This window comes from Furipterus horrens, unplaced genomic scaffold (genome assembly GCF_987537825.1).
Source record: "Furipterus horrens unplaced genomic scaffold, mFurHor1.1.pri manual_scaffold_5, whole genome shotgun sequence".
NCBI classification, from domain to species: domain Eukaryota; kingdom Metazoa; phylum Chordata; class Mammalia; order Chiroptera; family Furipteridae; genus Furipterus; species Furipterus horrens.
In genome coordinates this window covers 109201702-109222685 of record NW_028327175.1, presented here as the reverse complement: position 1 = coordinate 109222685, position 20984 = coordinate 109201702, and the positions used below count along the sequence as shown (strand labels likewise).

At 46.2% G+C, this 20984-nt stretch overlaps 1 protein-coding gene across 1 annotated transcript in view; it reads left to right on the top strand.

Moving 5' to 3' along the window:
* Nucleotides 1-20984, top strand: part of CLEC16A (C-type lectin domain containing 16A) — a 217300-nt gene that overhangs the window by 88110 nt on the left and 108206 nt on the right. Inside the window, exons 14-19 of the mRNA XM_090277013.1 lie at nt 2925-3034; nt 3786-3830; nt 7023-7073; nt 8977-9105; nt 13206-13241; nt 16714-16834. Coding sequence (XP_090133139.1) covers nt 2925-3034; nt 3786-3830; nt 7023-7073; nt 8977-9105; nt 13206-13241; nt 16714-16834 — 492 coding nt within the window. The remainder of the gene's footprint in view (nt 1-2924; nt 3035-3785; nt 3831-7022; nt 7074-8976; nt 9106-13205; nt 13242-16713; nt 16835-20984) is intronic.

Sequence of the window (20984 nt, the reverse complement as noted above, 5' to 3'; positions counted from 1 at the left end):
CCTTGCCTACTAGGGACATTGACAGTGTCTAGAGACAATTTTGGTTGTCACAACTTGAGGAGGTGGTGCAACTGGCATGTAGAAGGTAGAGACCAGAGACTCTGTTAAACATCCCACAATGCACAGGACAGCTCCACAACAAAGGATTATCTGACCCAAGATGTCAACATTGCCAAGGCTGGGAAACGCTCACTGCAAGGCAGGTTCTTTGCAAAGTCAGGGAGAGAGGGCATCTGGCTGGAGTGAGTGCACCTGAAGGGGCCTGACAGAGATGTGGCCCAACCGAGGGAACTGCATAAGGGCAATCCAGGAAATGGGCTCAGGTCAGGCTCAGGCTAAGGGCAGGGGCAGAGGTTGTGATCGCAGACAGGGACTTTAGAAATAAAGGGGAATGGCTCCAAGTTGGGGCCAGAAGCACAGGGGATTGATTGCCAGGGAGTGATTGCAGGGTCTTGGAGAGCCAAGTTCATGGCCTCGAGGATGTCAGCAGGGGATCAATATACTCAACAAATGTTTATTGAGCTCCTCCTGCATGTCAGCCACTGTTCGTGAGTGATGGGGGTACTGCAGTGCAGGACAGACCTCCACAGCTGGGGGTCTATGGAATCCTAGTAGTCTGGGACTCCTTGTGGAGATGTAATCTGAAGCTCAGAGGGGCATCAGGGCCAGAACTAACACTCTGGGCTCACAGACATGTGGATAGTTTTTAAAGCCACAGGAGAGAAGAGAGGCATGTGTAAGACCGAGCCCTGGGCCACTACAGATACCTGGAGGTGACAGAGGGGAAGCCAGCACAGGAGACTGACCCAGGCCCCACGTGGTTAGAAGCAGAGCGGAAGGGGGTGTCTTGGGTGGCAAGAAAGATGCGTGTGGCCCAGGACCAAGGAGTGCTCGGCAGGGTTAGTTTGTGCTGCGAAGTCCAGCCAGGAAGGCAGAGCCGATCCCTGAGAATGGTGGCCAAGGGGGCAGTTGGCAGGAGCTCTGTGAACAGACATGGCCTTGTGGTGGAGGAAGGTGGATTGTGGCCTGGAGGAACCTCCAGGGTGGGCAGGGACAGCAGGTGGGCCCTTGAGGGCTGGTGTACAGAAGAGCCCGGATTCCTGAAGAGAAGAGGTTGGGGCAGCTCAGAGGGAAGCTGTGATAAGGACTAAGGAACTTGCTGCTCCCCGTTTCCCTCATAAGATAAGCCCAATGGGAGGCAGTGAGCTCCTTGGCATAAGCTTGCAAAGGTAGAAGGGTCTTGGTGGAAAATCACGTTCCATTTCCCTGGAGGCATCAGAAGGGGGGTTTCTGCCCTGGCCAACAGTGTGGCTCAGTGCAGGGGCCGGCAGAAGTGAGACTGGAGTGAGACTGGACTCTGGAGGAGCTGCTGAACTCGGAGGAGGGCCTGTGGTAGGTGCTGCGGGGGCAGGGCCTCAGCACAGAAGTGGTAGGGCTAGTTCTGAGCTGCCAGGCGGGGCTGTGGCAGAGAGAAAGGCTGAGCAGAGACTAACCAACCTTTTTCCACACGGCCCCTGGGCTTGTATCATGTTTAGGAAGGTCTGCTTCTGCTTGCGTATACCCTATTTACTTTTGAGCAAATGATTCCCTCTTCTCTGTTTCCCACCTGAGGCCTCGAAGGACGGGCAGGGAGGTTGCGGTGGTGCATCTGCCTTGAGTCTTTCCCAGTGGCCCATCTTGGTCTCTGCTGTTTCTAAGGCCTCAGAGATGTGGCCTGGAAACTTTGTCCTCTTCTAGACACCTTCCCAGAAATGAGCTTAAAAACCCAGGGAGGAGTTTGTCCTTCCGACAGTCACAGATGCTTCTAAGAATAATGTCAGCTGTGGGTTTTGACATTCAGAGCACTTGGAGTTCACCACTGCCCAGGGTGAGGCTTTGGACAAGTCACTTCACCCTTCTAAGCCTCAGTCCTTACCACCCATTGCGGTGGATTTTTATAGAGACCACTGAGGGAGCATCCGCAGAGTGCCTAGCCCATGCCTGGCTCACAGTAGGAGAGCTGACTGTTTCACTCAGAACTTGGTTACAACTGACAGAAACCCAGCTCAGACTGGCTGAAACAATACAAACAGAAACCAACACAACTGTCAGCCTGTGTAACTGTGTGTTGGGCACTGCCCTCAGGCACAGCTGGGTCCAGGGGCTCAAACGGGTTTTACGACTGTCTTCGGACTCCGCAGCCAGCAGTTTCAGCTGTCCCTTTCTCTGCTGGGGCTTCAGACTTGCTCTAGGAGAAACACTTAGCGTAATCTGGTGGGAAGGGAGGTGTGTGGCTCAATTTGCAGAACATTTTACAAAAAAATTGAAAGCACTAGTGAGAGTGGGAATGTGGCTGCTGTGGATTATAATGTTTGTGCTGCTCAGAGTTCCTCCACGGTTGCTGTCCTCTCTGCAGCCCAGCGGTTACAGCAATTTGTGGAATTGAGCCTTACTAGTTCAGACTGGCTCCCTTGCCCATCCCCTCCCCAGTCACTGTGACCAGCCTGGGTAATGTGCTCACCCCTAGGATGGGGGAAGGGGGACCAGCTCTACCCAAATCATATGTCCAGTAGTGGGGCTGGTGGGTCTCCAAAGGAAAGTGGGGGTGCTTTTTCCTAAGGAAGAGGAAGGAATGCTGGACAAGCAAAGCAACCACAGACGGCCACTTTCTAGACTGTCAATAATTAGATGCCTTCTTTTTCCTGCATCCTCTCTCCCGATGAAGAGACTAAAGGGGAATATTAGGTCTGGGCAGTTTTAATGGGAACATTCAATTATAATCAATTGGGAAAAGGGTTTGCAAGGGTTGTACCCTCTCTGATGACAGGGGCCTTGAGCAGTCAGCTGATCAGCTGACCTGTTAACCTCAAAGCTGGAAGGCAGGAAGCTGTGATTAAGGGCATGTAGCCCTGGGTGTGCATGGCTGACCCCAGTGTGCTCTACAGATGGGAAGATCCGGTTGGCGACACTGGAGCTGAGCTGCCTGCTCTTAAAGCAGCAGGTTGTGACCAACACGGGCTGCATCATCAAGGACGTGCACCTGGCCTGTCTGGAGGTGAGGGCCCTCCCCACTCCTATTGCCTCTGAGCCTCTGCCACCTGGGAGAGTGAGAGGGATCCCTGGTCTGTGGTGTCCACAGCTGCAGCAAGAAGAAGCTGGGCCCAGTAGCCCGATGCCTACTGCAACCCGCTTGTTCCCCCAGAACTTCCCTTCTGCTGGAATTGGCTTGATGAGCTCACTTAATTAGTGCATTTTAGTAGTTTTCTGTTATGATTATTTGACTCCTGTTTTTCTCCGTGATTTAAAAATTCTTCTTTGTGTATTAAAAAAGTTTTATACATATTTATTTATAATTTATTGTCCTATACCTACATTTGTTTTAAATAGCTCATCTTGTTTTCCCCCTTATTTTTCATGTTTATTTTTGAAAATTTAGAAAGTACAGTTGTCAAAAGTAACAACTATAGTTGACACTTTGGTTTGTGTCTTTCTAGATACACATGGATATTCACTCACACTTTTTAAAAAAAACTGTCATTGTGATCATATTTTATAACCCATTTCCCCCACTTAACTATATTAACAGCTTTCCGCATCACATCGAATCACCTATCCTCTGCTCTTTTTTTATTTTGAGCTTTCTCTCCTTCTCTTTCTCCTTTCTCATTAAAAACCACTTACAGATTAAGGATATTAGCCCAGTATCTGTCTTAATATACACTCAGGTTTTAGAATCGGTGATTTACCCAACTCACTTGCCGCCATGAGACAGACCTGCCTGCCTCATGCCTTTCCTCTTTCGCCAGGGTGCAAGGGAAGAAAGCGTTCACCTAGTGCGGCACTTCTATAAGGTAAGTTGGCGGAGCAGCGTGGAATGCGGTGTGCAAGCAGGATTGATTGTAGAGTCTGGCCTTGCACACATAGAGGTTGCATGTCTTCAGTTCTTTCTCTACCTGTAGTTCCTGAGTAAAAATGCTCAATTTCATAATCTCCAGTAGTCTCTCAATTTTTCTGCCCATGCCCTCTTACCAGTACAACTTGTGAGGACTCACCCCTAGTGTATATAGTTTATCAATTTGATATGAATTTGTTTATGGATGAATTCATATGTAAATCATGCATTATATACATACATGCACACATCACTAACTTATACATATAAACTTACATGTTCATGAATTAGATATGCTTATACATATAAAGTTACTTTTGACTTACATGTGAACTTACAGATTATATACATGTATATTTCTTATATACCTGCATGCCCAGAAAACTCACACAGGTTTCCATACATTTGTCATTAAGTTTAGTGAGATTTTATCAAGGATCACCATGACTTTTCAATATCTGAAAAATTTGTAGATTTGTCTTTAGGTTCTAGATGGTTAGTTTTTGAATATCTCATTGTGATGGTTTTGTTTAGCTCTTAAGGCATAGCATATTCTTTGGCAAGGCTCATCATTTGTCAGCAATAGTGGATTAATTCATATGTCAAGCCTAGGAGATTTCTGGTTTTTTGGCCTCTACATCAGATCTCTCCAGATCCAGTTAGTGATGGTTTCCCCTAGAAATTTAACTGATAAAGAGATCCTCTTAGCAGGTGGTGTCAGCACTGCCATTTTCTTGTTCACCTGTGCATCATTTTTTGCGTTCTCTCTAAACTCCTGTGAATTACGTGCATACATGCAAGGAGCCTTTGTCTTCGCAGGACACTCTTTAAGCCAGTGTCCACTATTGTCAGTGTTCACTGAGATAAAACTGGGTCATGTAATCTGGGAATCCACCTCGCCAGGGTCAGATGACCCCATGCAGCTGTGATGCAGCGGACATGCCCAGATGAGGGGGGCACCACTGTGGGCCCCCACACACTGGGGAGGAAACCCTAGTCTCCCCTTAGACCATCCCAAGCCATGCATGGCCTCTAAGTGAGGATGCATGTTATCTAGCAAAGGCTGGGAGAAGGTAGAGACCTCATGATTGTATTAGTCATCTTTGAGTCTCCAGTACAACTGTTCGCAGTAGATTTTCCCCCTAGAAGCTTTTGCATGGTGAAAACAGAATGACGCGGTAGTAGGCATTTTCCCAAAGAGTTTTTCTTTATCATTAACAAAAGGAGAGCTATACAGCAGGTCCTCAAATAACATCCTGTTCCATGTCACTTCATTATAATGTTGAGGAAAAAACAACTATTCCCAGCCAGGGCCACTGTCCGTGTGGAGTTTGCACATTCTCCCCATGTCTGCATAAGTCTTCTCCGAGGACTCCAGTTTCCTCCCGCATCCCAAAGATATGCACGTGAGGTGAAGTGGTATGTCTGCATTGTCCCAGTCTGAGTGTGGATGTGTGTGAGTAGCCCTAAGATAGAAGGGCGTCCTGTCCAGGCTGGGGTCCCGCTTTGTGCCCTGAGCTGCCAGGACAGGATCCAGGCACTTGTGACCCTGAACTAGAATAAGCGGGTTAGAAAAGAATGGTCTCACTTACTGTCATTAATGTTTTCTGTTTTGTTCTGTTTTTTTAAAACAAGGTTACTTTATTTTATTTTATTTATTTTATTTTATTTTATTTTATTTAACTGTTTTCAGAGAGAGGGAAAAGGAGAAAGAGAGGGAGAGAAACATCAATGTGCAGTTGCCTGTCACGTGCCCCCAGCTGGGGACCTGGCATGCAATCCAGGCATGTGCCCTGACTGGGAATTGAACCAGCGACACTTGGTTCACAGGCCAATGCTCAATCCACTGAGCCACAGCTGCCAGAGTCATTAATGTTTTTTTAAATGTTTAGTATTAGGAGGGTTTTGAGTCTTTATTTAGAAGTTTGGTGATGTTTTTTGTGACCAGAAATATGCTATTGGAATTTAATTCTTGTTTATATCAATTGGCCTGTAATAAAATTGATTTCATTTTATGTCTTCTCACTGAGAGTCACAGCTTCCTGGAACCCATCAATGATGTTAAGTGAGGACTTACTATATTTTAGCCTATAAGGTTTACACCTAAGTGTAATATACCAGAAGCTTTTGGGTTTCCAAGCATTATTTCTGCGGTTTTGCCTTGTACCTACACCACACAAGCATATTCAAATTTATCTATAGATCTGATAACTAGGAAAACATATAAAGGACCTATTGCTTTTCCCAACCTGACTGTGTACATGTGTGTATACATGAGTGAGATTCAGGACTTAGGAGAGAGACAGGACAGTTGTAGTAGTTACAATGAGTTCAGCTGCATCTCCCCTCCCCTCCCTAGCTGTGGTCCCGTCCAGTGGTGATTATAATGACCTTAAGCGCTAACACTTACCAGACCTGACCAAGTGGCAGGCTCTTTGTTCAGCATTTTATGTGCATTAACTCATTTCATCTTCACAAAGACCCACACAGACATGGGCTGTCATCCCCGTCTTGCAGGGAAACAAAGAGAGGCTTCAAGAGGTAAAGTTGGGATTTGGTCCCTGATTTATATGTCTTGGAGCCAAGTTCATATCCACCACCCTATTCTGAGAGGGACCTCTTGGACAGTCCTCAGGGCTGCAGGAACTATGAAACCTCAAAGGCATAGCTCAGAAACGAATTGAACAAGCCTATAATTTTAGTATTAAGCATGTTTAATTATACTCTTCCTTTCAGAGGTGTGGAGCCTCATAGTTTTAACTTGGCAAGTTAACCAGGATTCCCTATTCCTCAACCATTCTCAATAAACAGAGGCTGTTAAACATTTGAAACATTAACTATTTTTGTATTTTAATTATCTATGGTGTTATTTTTGGTTTGTGTTTTTTAACTAACTGCCTTGGCAGAATAAATCTAACTACATAATGCTTTAAAAAGGGAGAACGTTGAGAGATGCAATTTGATATCTGGGCTTTTGTTTGAGCATGTGTGTTCGTGTTCACGTGTGTATTTTGCTTCCTGGTGATTTACGAGAACTCTATAATGAGAAACAGATGGACCCAGAAGCCGTGAACTAGAGTTTATGATACTTTGTTGTTTGTGGGGGGAAAATATGCATAATTTTCTCTTTCCTCCCTTCCTTTCCTTTTAGGGAGAAGAAATTTTTTTGGACATGTTTGAAGATGAGTACAGGAGCATGACAGTAAGTGAGAGGCCAGAAGGCACCTGTGTACCTGCAAAGCTTGCCCTTCCAAACTGAGAGAGAGCTGTAATTGGGGCTTTCTGCCCAAATGGAAGAGATTGGTGGGGAGGTAAATTAGACATGGTGATCCCCACCACTGTGGAAATTTCAGGACATTCACACCCCCTGAGTTGCACTGTGTCGTAAAATGATTCAGAAAGATTCACTTTGCTATGAATAGTATTTGATTAAGGACCTATTCCACGTCAGGTATGGAAAGCCTGTTATGCATGTTAAGTCTCTTGATCCTCATGTCATCCCAATGAAGTAGCTGCTATCATTAGCCTCCTTTTACTGCCAGTGAGGGGCAGAGCAGCTTGCCTCCCAGTTCCCTTTTCTTCTGTATATTATGCCACCTCCTTCTTTTCCATGACACTAGAATGTTCTAGAATGTTCCTTGAATCTTCAGCACCAGCACAGATCCTTCCCTTTCTCCATCCAGTGAGCAGAATTGTGGGGCAGGATAGATTCAGAAGGCCTCAGCTCTCTCTGTGTTGTTCCTTTGTCTCTGCATTTCCAGCACCTGCCCCTTAGCTGGCACTCAATAAATAGATGATAAGTGATCCTTTGCATGGACATTACTCACCAAAGAATGAAGTGATCTGGGAAGTTTATAATAAACAAGTGTTTAAAATATCCAAAAGAGACAGGCAGCAGCACATACCAAGTGGCTCCTTGGTTTCCTGGCCCATTCACCTGGTTTCTGGACAACTGTTCCCTCACCACAGCCTTGCCCTGTTTAGTTAGCTTTATGTTACAGGAGGGACAAAAAATGTGATATCATTAAAGCCTACATTCTTTAAAAAAAAAACCTCAAAAAATAAGCTTGTGATGCTTTAAGGAGTAAAATGAATTCTATAGAAAGTCTGCCTTTGTGTCTGTCATTCCTTTATGATGCTAGGTGTAAATGAAGTGTCATTGTCCAACATGTATACATTAAATGGTCAGTACTAATGGAAAAGAGTTCCAGGAGGGGCGGTGCCATTACAGGTATCTTAATAGTCAGGGAAGGCTTTGTGGAAGTGGTATGGAGGGAGAAGACAGCTCTGCCCCTGTCTGGCCCAGTGGCTAAGGACATCTGCCTTTCCTCAGTATTCCCCTCTATAATATGGGACGGCACCAGCATTTGCAATTTGGTAGGAGGTGAACTCTGTGTTGCCTGGCACTTGGTAGATGCTCAATAAGTGGCTTTGTTAGCTTATCCCCAGGTAAGATGCTGAGGGGACAAGGAAGGAAGTGGGAATGTTCGTTCTGTGGTGGAAATCACAGGAGGACCAGAGCCAAGTAAGCCTGGGTCTGTGTTTGGTTCTGCCACCAGCCAGCTGAGTGGGCCTGGACCCATTCCTCAGTCTCTCTGAGTCTCTTTTTTTTCTCATTAACAGATTGGGAAATATTCCCTCTGCCATTGTTGGGAGGCTTAAACAGGATCATACATGCAAATCCTTTAGCTCACCGCCTGCCCCGTAGTCTGCTCTACTCAAATGGAAGTTGCCATCACTGACTGTGTCATGATGACTGTAAATACAATACAAAGAGGAGGAGGCAGGCAGCCGTTGGGCACATGCACATGGGGTAGAGCACCCTAAAGGGACCACTGTAAGGGGACTGGCCTCCTTCCTGAGGGTCCCCTCTCCCTGCTGAGTGGAGGGGAACAAGGGTGAGAAAGCAAAGCTTTTCATAGCAGGGAGGCCACTTTTCAAGAGTGTCTGAGCTGTCACTTCAAATGAAGAGAAAATTTGCATCATGGTCCTAATTCAGGGTTCATGTGCTCATTTACCACGTGCAGATGAGGGTGAAAGGCCTGCGTGCCCTGCCCTGTCCCCTTCTCCCTTCAGTGAGGGCTCCTGTAATGTCTCTCTTCTAGATGAAGCCCATGAACGTGGAATACCTCATGATGGATGCCTCCATCCTGCTGCCGCCTACGGGCACACCGCTGACGGGCATTGACTTTGTGAAGCGGCTGCCTTGTGGTGACGTGGAGAAGACCCGGCGGGTGAGTGAGCCCTGGACCTGGCCTCCTGGGCAGCTATCTGCCAGGACCACTCACAGAGCAGGGAGGAAAGGGTCTCTGGTCGGGTCAAGAGTCCACCTTCCCACACAAGTTCAGACAGCAGGGAGAGAGGCAACACCTCCAACACCCTGCCAAAAGAAGGAACTTCCCAAAGCATACTGCCCGCTTTAAAGCAGAGACTGAAGTCCCACTGCATCTGGCACCGCATGTGGGTTGTTGGCGGCTGCCTTTGCTGGTGCAGGCCAGCCCTGAGCTTTGGGAGAGGGAGCCAGGGGGCCGGGCTTCCATGGGGGAGTGAGCAGAGTCAAGGCAGTGCAGGTGAGGCTGGTGTGGGACCTTAAGCCAGAGAGGCTCAGGCCCCGCAGAGATGCTGTGATGTTAAGTATCTGAGTGATCTTGGGGTGAGGCACATGCAACTGAAATGGTGGTTCTTGCCGACCTGTGGGAGAGACCTGTGTGTGAAGGGCAGATTAGTTCTCAGAACCCAGCTGAAGTGTGCTTCCGTTATCAGCATTTTTTTTTTCTGATGCAGTCTCGCAGGGCTGTTCATGGTATTTTATCTCCCTCATAAGATTACACTTTTTTTCTTAGAAAGCACCATACCCTTTTCCTAGAAAATCATTCCCTGGAGACATGAATGTTAGTGGATAAATTAGTGGAATTCATTGCACTCAGCTCTTGTTATCAGCCTGCATCTTCCTATGACTTAATCTGAGTGTAACCAGAGCAGCTGAGGTGTTTAACTTCTGGATTATGAGAAGCAGGGGGGCCTGCTGGATCTGCCTCAAACCAGAGGATTCTGTGGCCTTCCTCCACCCAGCCAGCTATTTTGCCGCAGAGGCCTGGTGCGGTGGAGGAAGTGGGACCCGTGTGTCTTAAGTCAATCCACGTTCCTTGCTGTCTGACCAAACCCACAGGCCTCACCACAGGACACACCCTGGCCGAGCCAATGACGCCTGCCTTCCTTCCTTGTGCTCCCAGCCAGTGCTACAGGCCCTGCAGCGGGCACACGATTGTGTTTGTGGGTGGCGGTATTTGCACTGGGCATTCTTGGCATCGGCTTTTACAAGCAGACTGGTTCTGACAAGTGTGAGTCATGTCAACAACTCCTTCATGATGCGGGCAACTCACCCTGAGCCTTGGGTTGGTCCAAACGGTGCTCCCCAGCAAGGTTGCAGTGAAGCTGCCCACCCAAATGGGATGCAGTGGCCCCAGGCCAGAGAGGATTGTCCCCAAGGCCCTCCTTGTCCCTTGAGCCAGAGGTCCCAAAGGCTGTCAACTCTGACAGCTGCTGCTCTGTGTCGTATCCTGCCCGCTTTCTGTGTCATGGCCCTCAGGCTTTGTCAACACATATATGAGCTCTCATTCTTTGTTATGAAGTAAACATTGATAGCAGTTCTTTATATGCATTTCCTCACGTAATTCTATAACTGTCCTAGGAGGTGGGCATTGTTATTATTATCCCCATCTTACAGAGGAAGAAACTGAGGCATGAAGAGGTCAAGTGATTTGCTTGAGGTCACCCAGCTAATAAGTAGCAGAGCCATTTTCAGCTTGGTTAGGGTGACCTCCCCAGCCACTCTGACCCACTGCTTCCCACTGCTACCTTCATGGCCCTACTTGGCGCGGGACACCAGGGATATAAAATCACAGCCCCAGTCTTCAAGGAGTCAGACTTAGAGGGCAAGGTAGGAAGAGGAAGCATTGATCCATGTGGCTGGGGCCATTAGGAAAGGAACATGGGGTCAGGTCCCTAATCCTACCTGGGCAGGGAGGTGGAGCAGGCACCAGAAGGATGTGGCACTTTTCAGCAGAAGGTGGCAGAGTGATATTAAAATAGGGCTGGCTACCTCCAAGCAAAGTCTAAGAGAAGCTTTTTTTTTGCAATTTCAAGAATCAATTTCTTTCTTTTTTTATATCTAAGTATAGTTGGAATACAATATTATATTAGTTTCAGGTGTACAATACAGTGAAGAATCAATTTCTGAAGGGGAATTTCCACCACTCAGCTCAGACCAATTCCTGTTGTAAGGTAGCTGTCTGGAATCCTGCAGAAGCTTAGCTTCTTGGCCCATTTCAGACGTCAGAATACAGCAGGGTGCTTTGAATTTGAGCTTACGGAAGTGTATGGTTTAGCAAGCAATTGAGGGTTTATGTGGTTTGTTTCAAGTTCTTTGCTTGTATCCAAAGAACATTCCATTTCATCGTTTTGGATTCAAAGGTTTTTGTTTTGTTTTTTTTCTACCAACTAGACTTTTCTAACTCTTAGGAGGCTGAGCCTTTCAGAAATCCCCTTTATTTTCCTTAGAACTTGTCAGAGAAGTTCAAACAACCTAACTAGTAAATTATTGCTAACTTGTAAAATATTCCTTCATACATTCATCAAAGAACCACTGGATTCCTATAACAAATGCTGGGCCTGGGGGTGTAGAGTGGACAGGGAAAATGTCCCTGCCTTCTGGGTCTCGCATGCAGTCAAGAGAGGTCAAGTTTATTAATGAGTAAGTGAATGACAGGTTTGTTATCACACTGCAGTCAAGACTCTGAAGGAAAGAGGGGTGGCCCTACTGCAGATATAGAGCAATCAGGAAAGGCTACTCTGCCAAGGTTGAGACCTGAGCTGAAACTGAAAAGTGAGAAAGAGCCAGCCATGCAAAGACTTAAAGGAAGCACCTTTCAGATGGAGGGAACAGTGAGTGTAAAGTCCCCACGATGGGACGGAGTACAGCACGTTCAAGGAGCAGGGTCACTGGAGCAGAGTGAGTGAAGGGTCGTGGAGGAGGGGGTGGGGACAGGAGGGGAGGGCGGCAGGGCCTTGCAGGCCAAGGGGGGGGCATCTGGCAATAAAGTCATGTTTTCCCTCTTATATTTTAAAAATTATGCTATTCTTTCATTTGACATACTTATTGAACTTTTGCTAGGTGACAGGCACTGTGCAAGATGTAAGAACAGATAAGGAACAAATAATATAAAAAAGAGAAAATAGTAAGAGTGCCACTGAGTCATGGCAGCTGAGAAGGGAAATTCAGGTTGAAATGAGGGTCACTGGGATTAGTGGGATCCGATGAAAGCATTCAAGCAGAACCTCGGGCTTGGACTGGACCTAGCACATGTGCAGGGGCATTTGAGAAAAGCAGTTGAGAAAGAATACAGGCTCATTCGAGAGTCCGACCAACTGAGGTTCAATCCCGACTTCAGCTGTGTGACCTTGGGCAAGTCACTTAACCTCACCGAGCCTCCGCTTCCTTGAGTGCCTGGTCTCTCAGCTCTTGCCAAAGCAGACGGGAGAGTGGCCGAGGCAACAAGCCCCGTGCCTAGTGGGCAGTAGTGCTCAGGGAATGTTGGCTGCACAGTGGTGGGGTATTCCAGCATCTTAGGTGGGAAAGAAACAGAGTCTCTAATGATCTAAGTCTACTGAGATTTAATACTAGGGAAAAGAGAGCTGGGGAGAGGTTTTTTTGTTTTTGTTTTTTTTGGTGAATATCAAAATCTGAATGTAAGCCACTAGCCATCTTTATGTAGTAATCTCGGAAACCATTATGAAATAAATTATTTGCATAAAGTTTTACTTGTCCCTGTTCTCTTGTAAAAACCACAAACAATTTTTGTTTATCAGTAATGACCTTGAGGAAATAGGATATTTTGCTTTTATCTTTGGATATGTATTATGCATTGAAGAAAATTCGGTAGCATCTCATAAAGTTTCAAAAGAATAGGGAAATAATTTCCCACAATTTCATCACCCTAAACAATCAACACTTAGACATTTTTTGTGTCTCCTCCCTATCTTTGCAAACACATCTTTTCATGGTTTTAGGGAGAGTGTACCATGACCTTGCTTTTGTCCTCACACCCCTTTCCCTTTCCACTGTAGAACAAGAAGTTTTTCACGTGGTAATACATTTGTCATAAGTCTAATTTCTTATTGGTGCATAAAAGTGTATCTGGTGACTTCTGCCATAATTTACTTGGGCATTTTCCTGCTGGTAGACATTTTAGTTGCTTGCAGTATTACATTATTTGCAACTAAACTGTAATGAGCAGCTTCACAGTGTTTTCTTTCTTTTGGCTTATTTCTTTAGGATAAGTTCCCAGAAGTGGAATTTCGGGTTCAAAGGGTATGAACATTTTTGTGTGTGACTCCCTACATGCTGCCAGGCTGCTTTCCCAATGGACTGTGCCCACTTCAAAAACTGCTTCAACGCTCTTTTAAGAATGACTGACTTTCACAACCACGTCCACGGTCTTGGTGGGCTGCTACCCTGAGTGACTGTGGCCTAAACTCAGCGGCTTGCAAATGCAGCAGGGGGAGCAGGGGAGAGGGTTCGCACTGAGCGTTTGACCCGTGGCCAGCCCCCAGGGCTCCGTGAGTCACCTGCACTGTGTCGCTGCGTGTTTGTAGTGGCCCCAGGATCTCAGGGGTGGTGGGTCCCCATTTCCAAAGGTTGAGCCTGGGGCTCGGGAATTCATGTGGCTTGCCTGACCCCCTGTTGAGTCAAGGTTTGTCTGACTCTGAATCCATCCTTCTGCCCCACTCATCGGATTCGTCCCCTAGGACTCTCCGTGCCAGAGTTTGCTTTCACGTGAATTGAAGCAAACTGGAGAAGCCTCTTTATACATGAGCTTAGTCAGCTGTCACCCCTTTCCAAACGTAATCTGTTCTTCCAGAGTCAGTCTTTCTGGCATTCTATGGAAGCATCTGAAAGAATAATCATTTCTTTTTGGTAATACTTTTTAATTTGCATGTTTACTTAGTGAAGTAAAGCACTCAATAAAAGCGTGGGTCCTAAGGCTTAAATCTGTGGAAAGCAAAGACATGTGGTTGGAAGATCATGGACTTTGGAGTCTGGTTATTAATTGAGTCACCTTGAGCAGGCTGCCTGACATATCTGGGCTTGTTTCCTGTCTGTAAAATGGGAACCAAGCAGGTCCTTAAAATGCTAGAATGAGATGACACAGTATAGCCCACCCATACCTGGCAGGCTGTGGGTAGCAGAGGGCATGCTTATTGTTTTAATTTGATGGCACTTATCCTGGTTTCTCATCTTTCTTTTGCGGATTCTTGGAGTTGTGTCGCTGGCCAAAGTGCCTGCCAGACCCTGTAGACGCCCACATGGAGTGTCTGGCCTTGTGGGAATTGGCCCTCCTCACGTTCATGGGCATGGGCTTCTCATGTACTCTTCCTTCTCTTAGGAGTTGGGACAGGGAATCAGAAAAACTATTATTGGGGGTTCTATTTTATATTTTATATTCTGCTTTGTATTTTTATTATTATTTTGTATCCCTGGAAATGTCTTCAATTTGTTGCTTCAAGAGCAAAAGCAGATATTTTACCAAAAAGATCTACAAAAGGAGTCAAATATTGAACTTCTTTTATATTGGAGGGTTTCTGATTTTCAGAGTGATAGTCTCTAAGCTGCACACGTTTCTCTTCCCTCATTTCTCGTCTAGGGTTGTGTTTACTTCTGTGCCTTTAGAACCCTGAGAGAATGGGTTTTTGACAGTGAAATGAAGCATCCCCTCAACTTGGACCTGACTGTGATGGGCCTTTTTTCTTCTTTTTCCCTTATCTCCAAGGTCATGACTCCCTATTTTCTCAAATGCCACATAGCTCAGGTGCTCACCACACCTTGGGCTTTCTGCACTTGGATTGGAGTGGGCATTTGAATTTCCTTGTGAGCTTGGTTAAGTGACACAAGTGTCAGACGTTTCTGGGTTCCAACTCCAGCTTAGCTGCTCAGCAGCTGCGTAAACATAGGTTTCTCTGCCCCTCAGTCCTGTTTCTTCCTGCACAAAATCTTTACATTGCAATATGGTGCCCACATTGCCTGGCACACAGTAGGAGCTTAATGAATAAAAGCTGTTTTGATGTTTTAAAAATGAAAGTATACCTGTTGTTCTGATTGTTGCAGATGTCTTTATGAAGACTCTAAGAAACTGAGATCAGTACTAATGCCACTGCCACTTTCACCATCATCATCGTTATAATATAAAAGTTTATCTTTCTCCAGGGTTTATGGTTGATGGAGAGTAATTATGACCTCAGACTGTTCTTCTGGTATTCTTCATTAGACTAAGTAATTGGCCCAAGGTCTCCTGACGGTTCTGGGCCAAGCCGGTATTAGGGTTAGGCCTGCTGACAGGCATCTTTGCCCCCTGGGTCACCAGGAGCCCTTGTTTTGGGAGGCACTTTGTCATATAAAGGGCAGCCTCTTTCTTCTCTCAGTAGGCCAGGCCTGTAGCCCTCAGAACTATAAACAAGAAGACACAAAAATGGGCTGGAATTCATCTTTGTGTGTCTCGCCAGTGGCGACAGTGGTTTGTTCCCATGCCCGCGCCCCTGCCCAGCTGGAATGACTGGAGTAAAGGAGAGCCACTCCTTTGTAGGACACATGCTGGCAGCCCTCTCCTCCCCCACTCTGCTTTATCTCAGGACCTCCTAGCAGCCTGGTGAGGTAGGGACTACCATCCCCATCTCACAGATGAGGACTTTGAAGCTCACAGAGGTCAGAGACCTTCCCTAGTGTGGTGGAACTGGGATCCAACACAGACGATTTATGTCTGACTCTGGAGCTGTTTCCCTGTGGCCATCAGCCCAAGTCAGGGACAGTGGTCCAGAGGAGGCCTCTCCAGTGGGCTGCCTCTCTGCTTCCTGGCCTCTGGTTGGTGGGCAGGTCAGACCCATCCGAGGACTCAAAGGGAGGGTGCCACCAGGGTAAGCTGGCCAGGGTGAAGGCTGCTTTCTGCACAAACTTGTCTGGCTTTCAGGGCCTGGGATTCTGCTTTTTTCCTCCTCTCTGTAAATGCTAATGGCCACACTGGGTTCTGCCAGACACCTCTTCCACGGGCCTGGAAGCCCAGTGCTAAGGGAGCCACCTCTGCCCCCAGAGAGCTGGCTAGGGAGGCCTGAGAGGCACCCAGGGCACTGACATCACTGCACACCTGCCAGGTGCCAGGTCTGCTGCTCCATCAGTGACACCCCTGGTGGAAGGTCAAGGGACTGAGGCTCCGAGATGAAGGAGCTTATCCAGGAGGTACAGGGCTGGGTTTTAATTGCATCTGGCTGGCTCTAAGCCCCACAAGGATCCTCCCTCTTCTGTCCCTGCCCCACCCTTACATTCATTAGGGACCTTGAAACACTTCCACTCATGATTTGGATTTCCATATTCCGTGCTGGTTTAGTGGGAAGAGGCTCGGTTCTAGCCCTCCCTAGATGTGTACCTGGGGCAGATCATGTCACCTCCTTGGATGTCAGTGCCTTGTCTGCCAAGTGGGGTGCCTGCTGAACAAGGGTGTCCTCAAGGTCACATGACACTAGGGGAAATGTCCTGGCAAATGACAGGTGCTCAGTCAAGGTAAAGTGGTCCAAGCCTGAACTTGTGGATAACTGAAATGAGACCTTGCCCTTTGTGGGTTTTCTTGTTTGTCTTTCTCTGACAACACCAGAGCCATGATATGGGAGAGAGGGGATAGGCGGGCTTTGTCTTGTTTGTTTTTAATCAAGTGTCATGGCATGATTTCTCCGTGTGGAACTTCTCACCAAAATGACTGCCATCTCACCCTTCTCTGCTCTCTGTTCTGTTCACTCAGGCCATCCGGGTGTTCTTCATGCTCCGTTCCCTGTCACTGCACCTGCAAGGGGAGCCTGAGACCCAGTTGCCACTGACGCGGGAGGAAGACCTGATCAAAACCGATGACGTCCTAGATCTCAGTAAGTTGGCCGACTGACACGTAGCAGGAGCACACTGTCATGCTAACTCACATGTCACGGGGAGGGTCAATGCATGATCTGAATTTTTGTACTGGGGTTGATCCATGACATTGAGCTAATAGTGTGCATGTTCCATAAACCTTCCAATGAAAGGGACCTAGGTTCTGGGCATTTTGATTCTGAGCCTGTGGGGTCTGGTCTCTGGAGACCAGGTGGAGCTGCGCAGGTGGTTTGCTAAAGGATCTGTGTAGGGGCTTTGAGGATTCTCAAGCTCTAGGATCCCTGTCCTCCATACAATCATAGCATCAGTTTGATCGTTTTTTTCTATTAAGGCTTTTCTGTATTATTTCAACAATGGAAGAGTTCTGCTGCTTAAAATAAAAGAAAGCTTCCAAAAATACAAGTCACCAGCATTTAGGCAGAGATGAAGCTTTGGAGGCCAGAGAACCATGTGCTCAGCCTAAAGCCTTGGGCTGTTTATTAACCATTCATGCCTCAGCTCCGTCCTCTGTGATATGAGGCTGAGATTTAAAGGAGACAACAGGTATGAAGCCTAGTCATTTTCCCACCAGGAAGTGACCACCCTCCATCTCCGCTCTGCTTTCCTCTGTTCTGGCTTCATTCTCAGGAGGGCTATCACCAGGTGGTGACAGTGGCCATCAGCAGCTCCAATATCTGCTGAACCAGTTTAGCAGCCCTGATAGAAACAGAGCTTCTCTTTACCTTTTACAGAAGTCCAAGGCCGTGCTCTCATCGGCCCTGCTCGGGTCATATGACCATTCCTGACCAGTCAGTGATTAGAGGAATGTGATTCACTCATTGGCTAGCCTGGGGTCACATGCCCGGAGCTGCACATGGAGCCTGAGCCTTTGAGTCCCATCACTCGAGAGTGAGGAAGGAGGGGGTCCTCAAGGGAAACTCACAGAGAAGAGATGGAGGCTGGGCAGGTGGAAACAGCAAATGGCCACTCTGTTGTGTGTGGTGAGGAGAGTCCTTGTTTTAAGTCAGCTTTACGAAATATAATTTGCATCCAATAAAATTCACCAAGCTTAGTGTGTATAATTGAATGAGTTTTGACAAAACAATTCAGTTGCATGACCAGGGAGTGTGATACAGAAAGAACACTGAGGGCTGGCTTTCCAGCCGGTTACCCTGCCCTGCTCGGTATTCTCTTGAGCAGCAAATGACTGAAACCCTCACAGTATTCATCCTCTCACCTAGAAAATGCAGATGACCTTCCTTATATTCAGGGTTGTTTGACACTTGAGTGAAATATAATATGAAATACAACTTTACCAAGCATTGTGCCTGGCATATAACTATTCTCAGGAAACTAGTCAATATTACCCACGAATTAAATGAGGTAATGCATATAAAGAGCAGAGCACACTGTCTTGAGACATAGAAGGTTCTCAGTAAATGATTATTATGAGTTTACCTAGTTGCCTAACTCCTTTTTCTGCCTTTTTCTTGTTTATGTTCTTTTTTCCTTCTTTTTCTTGGGAGAACAAAGAAGCTATGTCCCCTCTGTGCTCTATGCCCATCTCCTTTGGCCCTTTCACTCTTGAGAAATGGCCACAGTGGGTTCTTTAAGGGCTTAAATTGATCAGTTTGCTAGAGAGAACTATAAACAGGTCTTTCTCTGATTTGATTCAAGGAAAGAGAGGGAAACAGCTTGCTTTAAAGAGGGCTACTCTATTCTATTTGAAAATGGAATTAAATTTTATGCTGAGAACTCACATTTCCTCCCTCCCCTGCCAAGAATGGCCTGCTGAAATAAAGGTTAAAAGTATTTCACTTATCAGTTTTAATTTATTAGGTTGCTAGTTGAGATCACTTAACTGAGCTTTTTTGGGTAGTTAGCCATTAAGAAAGTAATGGCTGGCTGTCTTTACCCATCCTGATTGCAAATTATGTCTTTGCTAAACAGGATGCCATCCAGAAAATGCTACAAATTATGGATTTTACAAGTGCATGGTACTAGATAGAATAAGATCTGCATGTGTCGTTGACCTTTTTTTTTTTCCTTGTGATTGCTTTTATTATTTTAAGATTTTTTTTTTTTTTTTAGTATTCACCCAAGAATATGTTTTTTAAATTGATTTTAGAAAAAAGAAGAAGAAAGGTGGGAGGAGAGAGAGATCTATGTGAGAGAGAAATATCGGTCAGTCGCCTCTCGTATGGACCCCAATCAGGGATCAAACCCGCAATCTTTTGGTGCATGGGACAACAACACTCCAACCAACTGAGTCACCTGGCCAGGGCATGGTGATTGTTTTTAAATGTTGGAACTTCTCACCTTCCATTGGGGAAGAGTTAGCTTGCTTTGCATTTTAGAAAATGCCCTCTGTATATACAAAATGAAGGAAGCATCATAATGTAGGTGAAGGCATTTGTATTTGTTAAACTGATTAGAAACCCAGGCACTTCTTAAGAGCTTAGCGTTTTGTCTCCCTAACAGAAGAAAAAGGGAGATGACTCAGGAATGTTTGGGGTTGGTCAACTTTTACTTAAGGTGATATGGTCTGACACCCTTAAAGGAATGCTAGCTCTGCACAGTAGAAAGAAGTGACTTAGAGTATATTTACTAAACTCGTCACACTTTGATAAGAAACCACAGTATAAGGGTACTCAGAAGCCAGACCTCTAGGCCAGGTATGGCAGGTGAGCTCTGGTGGGGTGGCTTCTGACAAGGAGCATTAACGATGCCATCAGCCTGTTGAAACTGGAAAAGCTGGCATTTGTCCTGTCTGCCACCACCAGAACCAATTAGTAGAGACAAGGTTTAAATCTTTATGGGCGCTTCATTCAGATGCCAGTAATCTGAGAAGACAGCAGGTTTGTACCCTAAAAAGCCATCTTAACATCTCATCTCAAGCTGACCTTTTTATAAGGAGAAGAAAAGGGTAGATAAGGGGTTTGGAAAAAAGGTTAATCAGATAAGAGTTTCAGTCCTGCAGCAATTTTCCTAGTGTTTATCTGCTGATCAACAATTCTTTATCTCAGACACCATCTCAATGGATTGCTTGCAGGCCCCCTGGAGCTCAAAGGTTGTATTGCTTGTCGGCCTCCTGACCTCCTGGAGTCAGTCTTGAGTGACAGCTTTCCATGTGCATTAATCACTTAAGCCTACCAACTATAAATACAGCTAAAATCTTGAACTCTTGAGTTCCCCTATCACTGTCCTCACCCCTCCTGAAGGATGCAAACTGTGCTTAAAGCCTGTTTTGTTTCCACTGGAGAGAAGAATGGCAAACTGGCAGCTGTGAAGGAAGGAGGAAGGGGAGAGAGGAAGAAAGGAAGGAGGAGAGCAAGGTGAGAGGAGGAGGAAAGAAAGGGGGAAGGGAAGGGAAGGTAGACTAGACTAGATAAGGTAGACTAGGTTTTTAGAGAGAACAACATAAATCTCCATATAGCCAGTGTTCAGCTTCAACACTTACTACCCTTTTGCTAAGTCCCATTTTATCTGCCCACCATTTCTGTTTTTCAAATATGTCCACTCCCCACAGTGTATTAAAGCAAATGGAAGACATCATATTATTGCATTTATAAGTACTTCAAACAGAAAGGGACTTTTGTTAATATTCATAATTGAATTGGTTCCCACCATTTCAAGTCCTGAGCTTCTGTAACCTGTCTGCTGCTCTGGGCAGAGCCGGGGAGGGGGAGGGCAGCCCAGATAAGGGGCCTGTGCTGTCCTGTGTGCTGCTGCCCTGGCCCCATTGATATTTGATTTTGCAGTTTCTGGTGTAGTTGAAAGTAATCAGCTCTGTGACCTCATTCAGGTTCTTAATGTTTGTGAGGCCCAGTGGCCCTGCCTTTGAAATGGTTCTAAAAGACTTTGCAAGGACTGCTGAAGATCAAATGAGAAAATGCACATGAAGCACATAGCACTGTGCTTGGCACTTAGTAGGTGCTCAGTGAACGAGAGCTGGCTGTCATTCTTGTTCTAGCTGCTGAATAACAAGATACAACTCATACTGTGGGGAGCCAAGGGGTGGGTCTTTTCTGCTTTAACCGTGTTTTGAGGAACATGTCCTTAAATATTTAAACCAGTGCATCATTTGTATGATGGCCCTGTTTTGGAGGGTAAGAAAGATAATTCTGGCTGTTTGGGCTGAGCTGAAGGGAGCTGGACCCCCTGACCAGG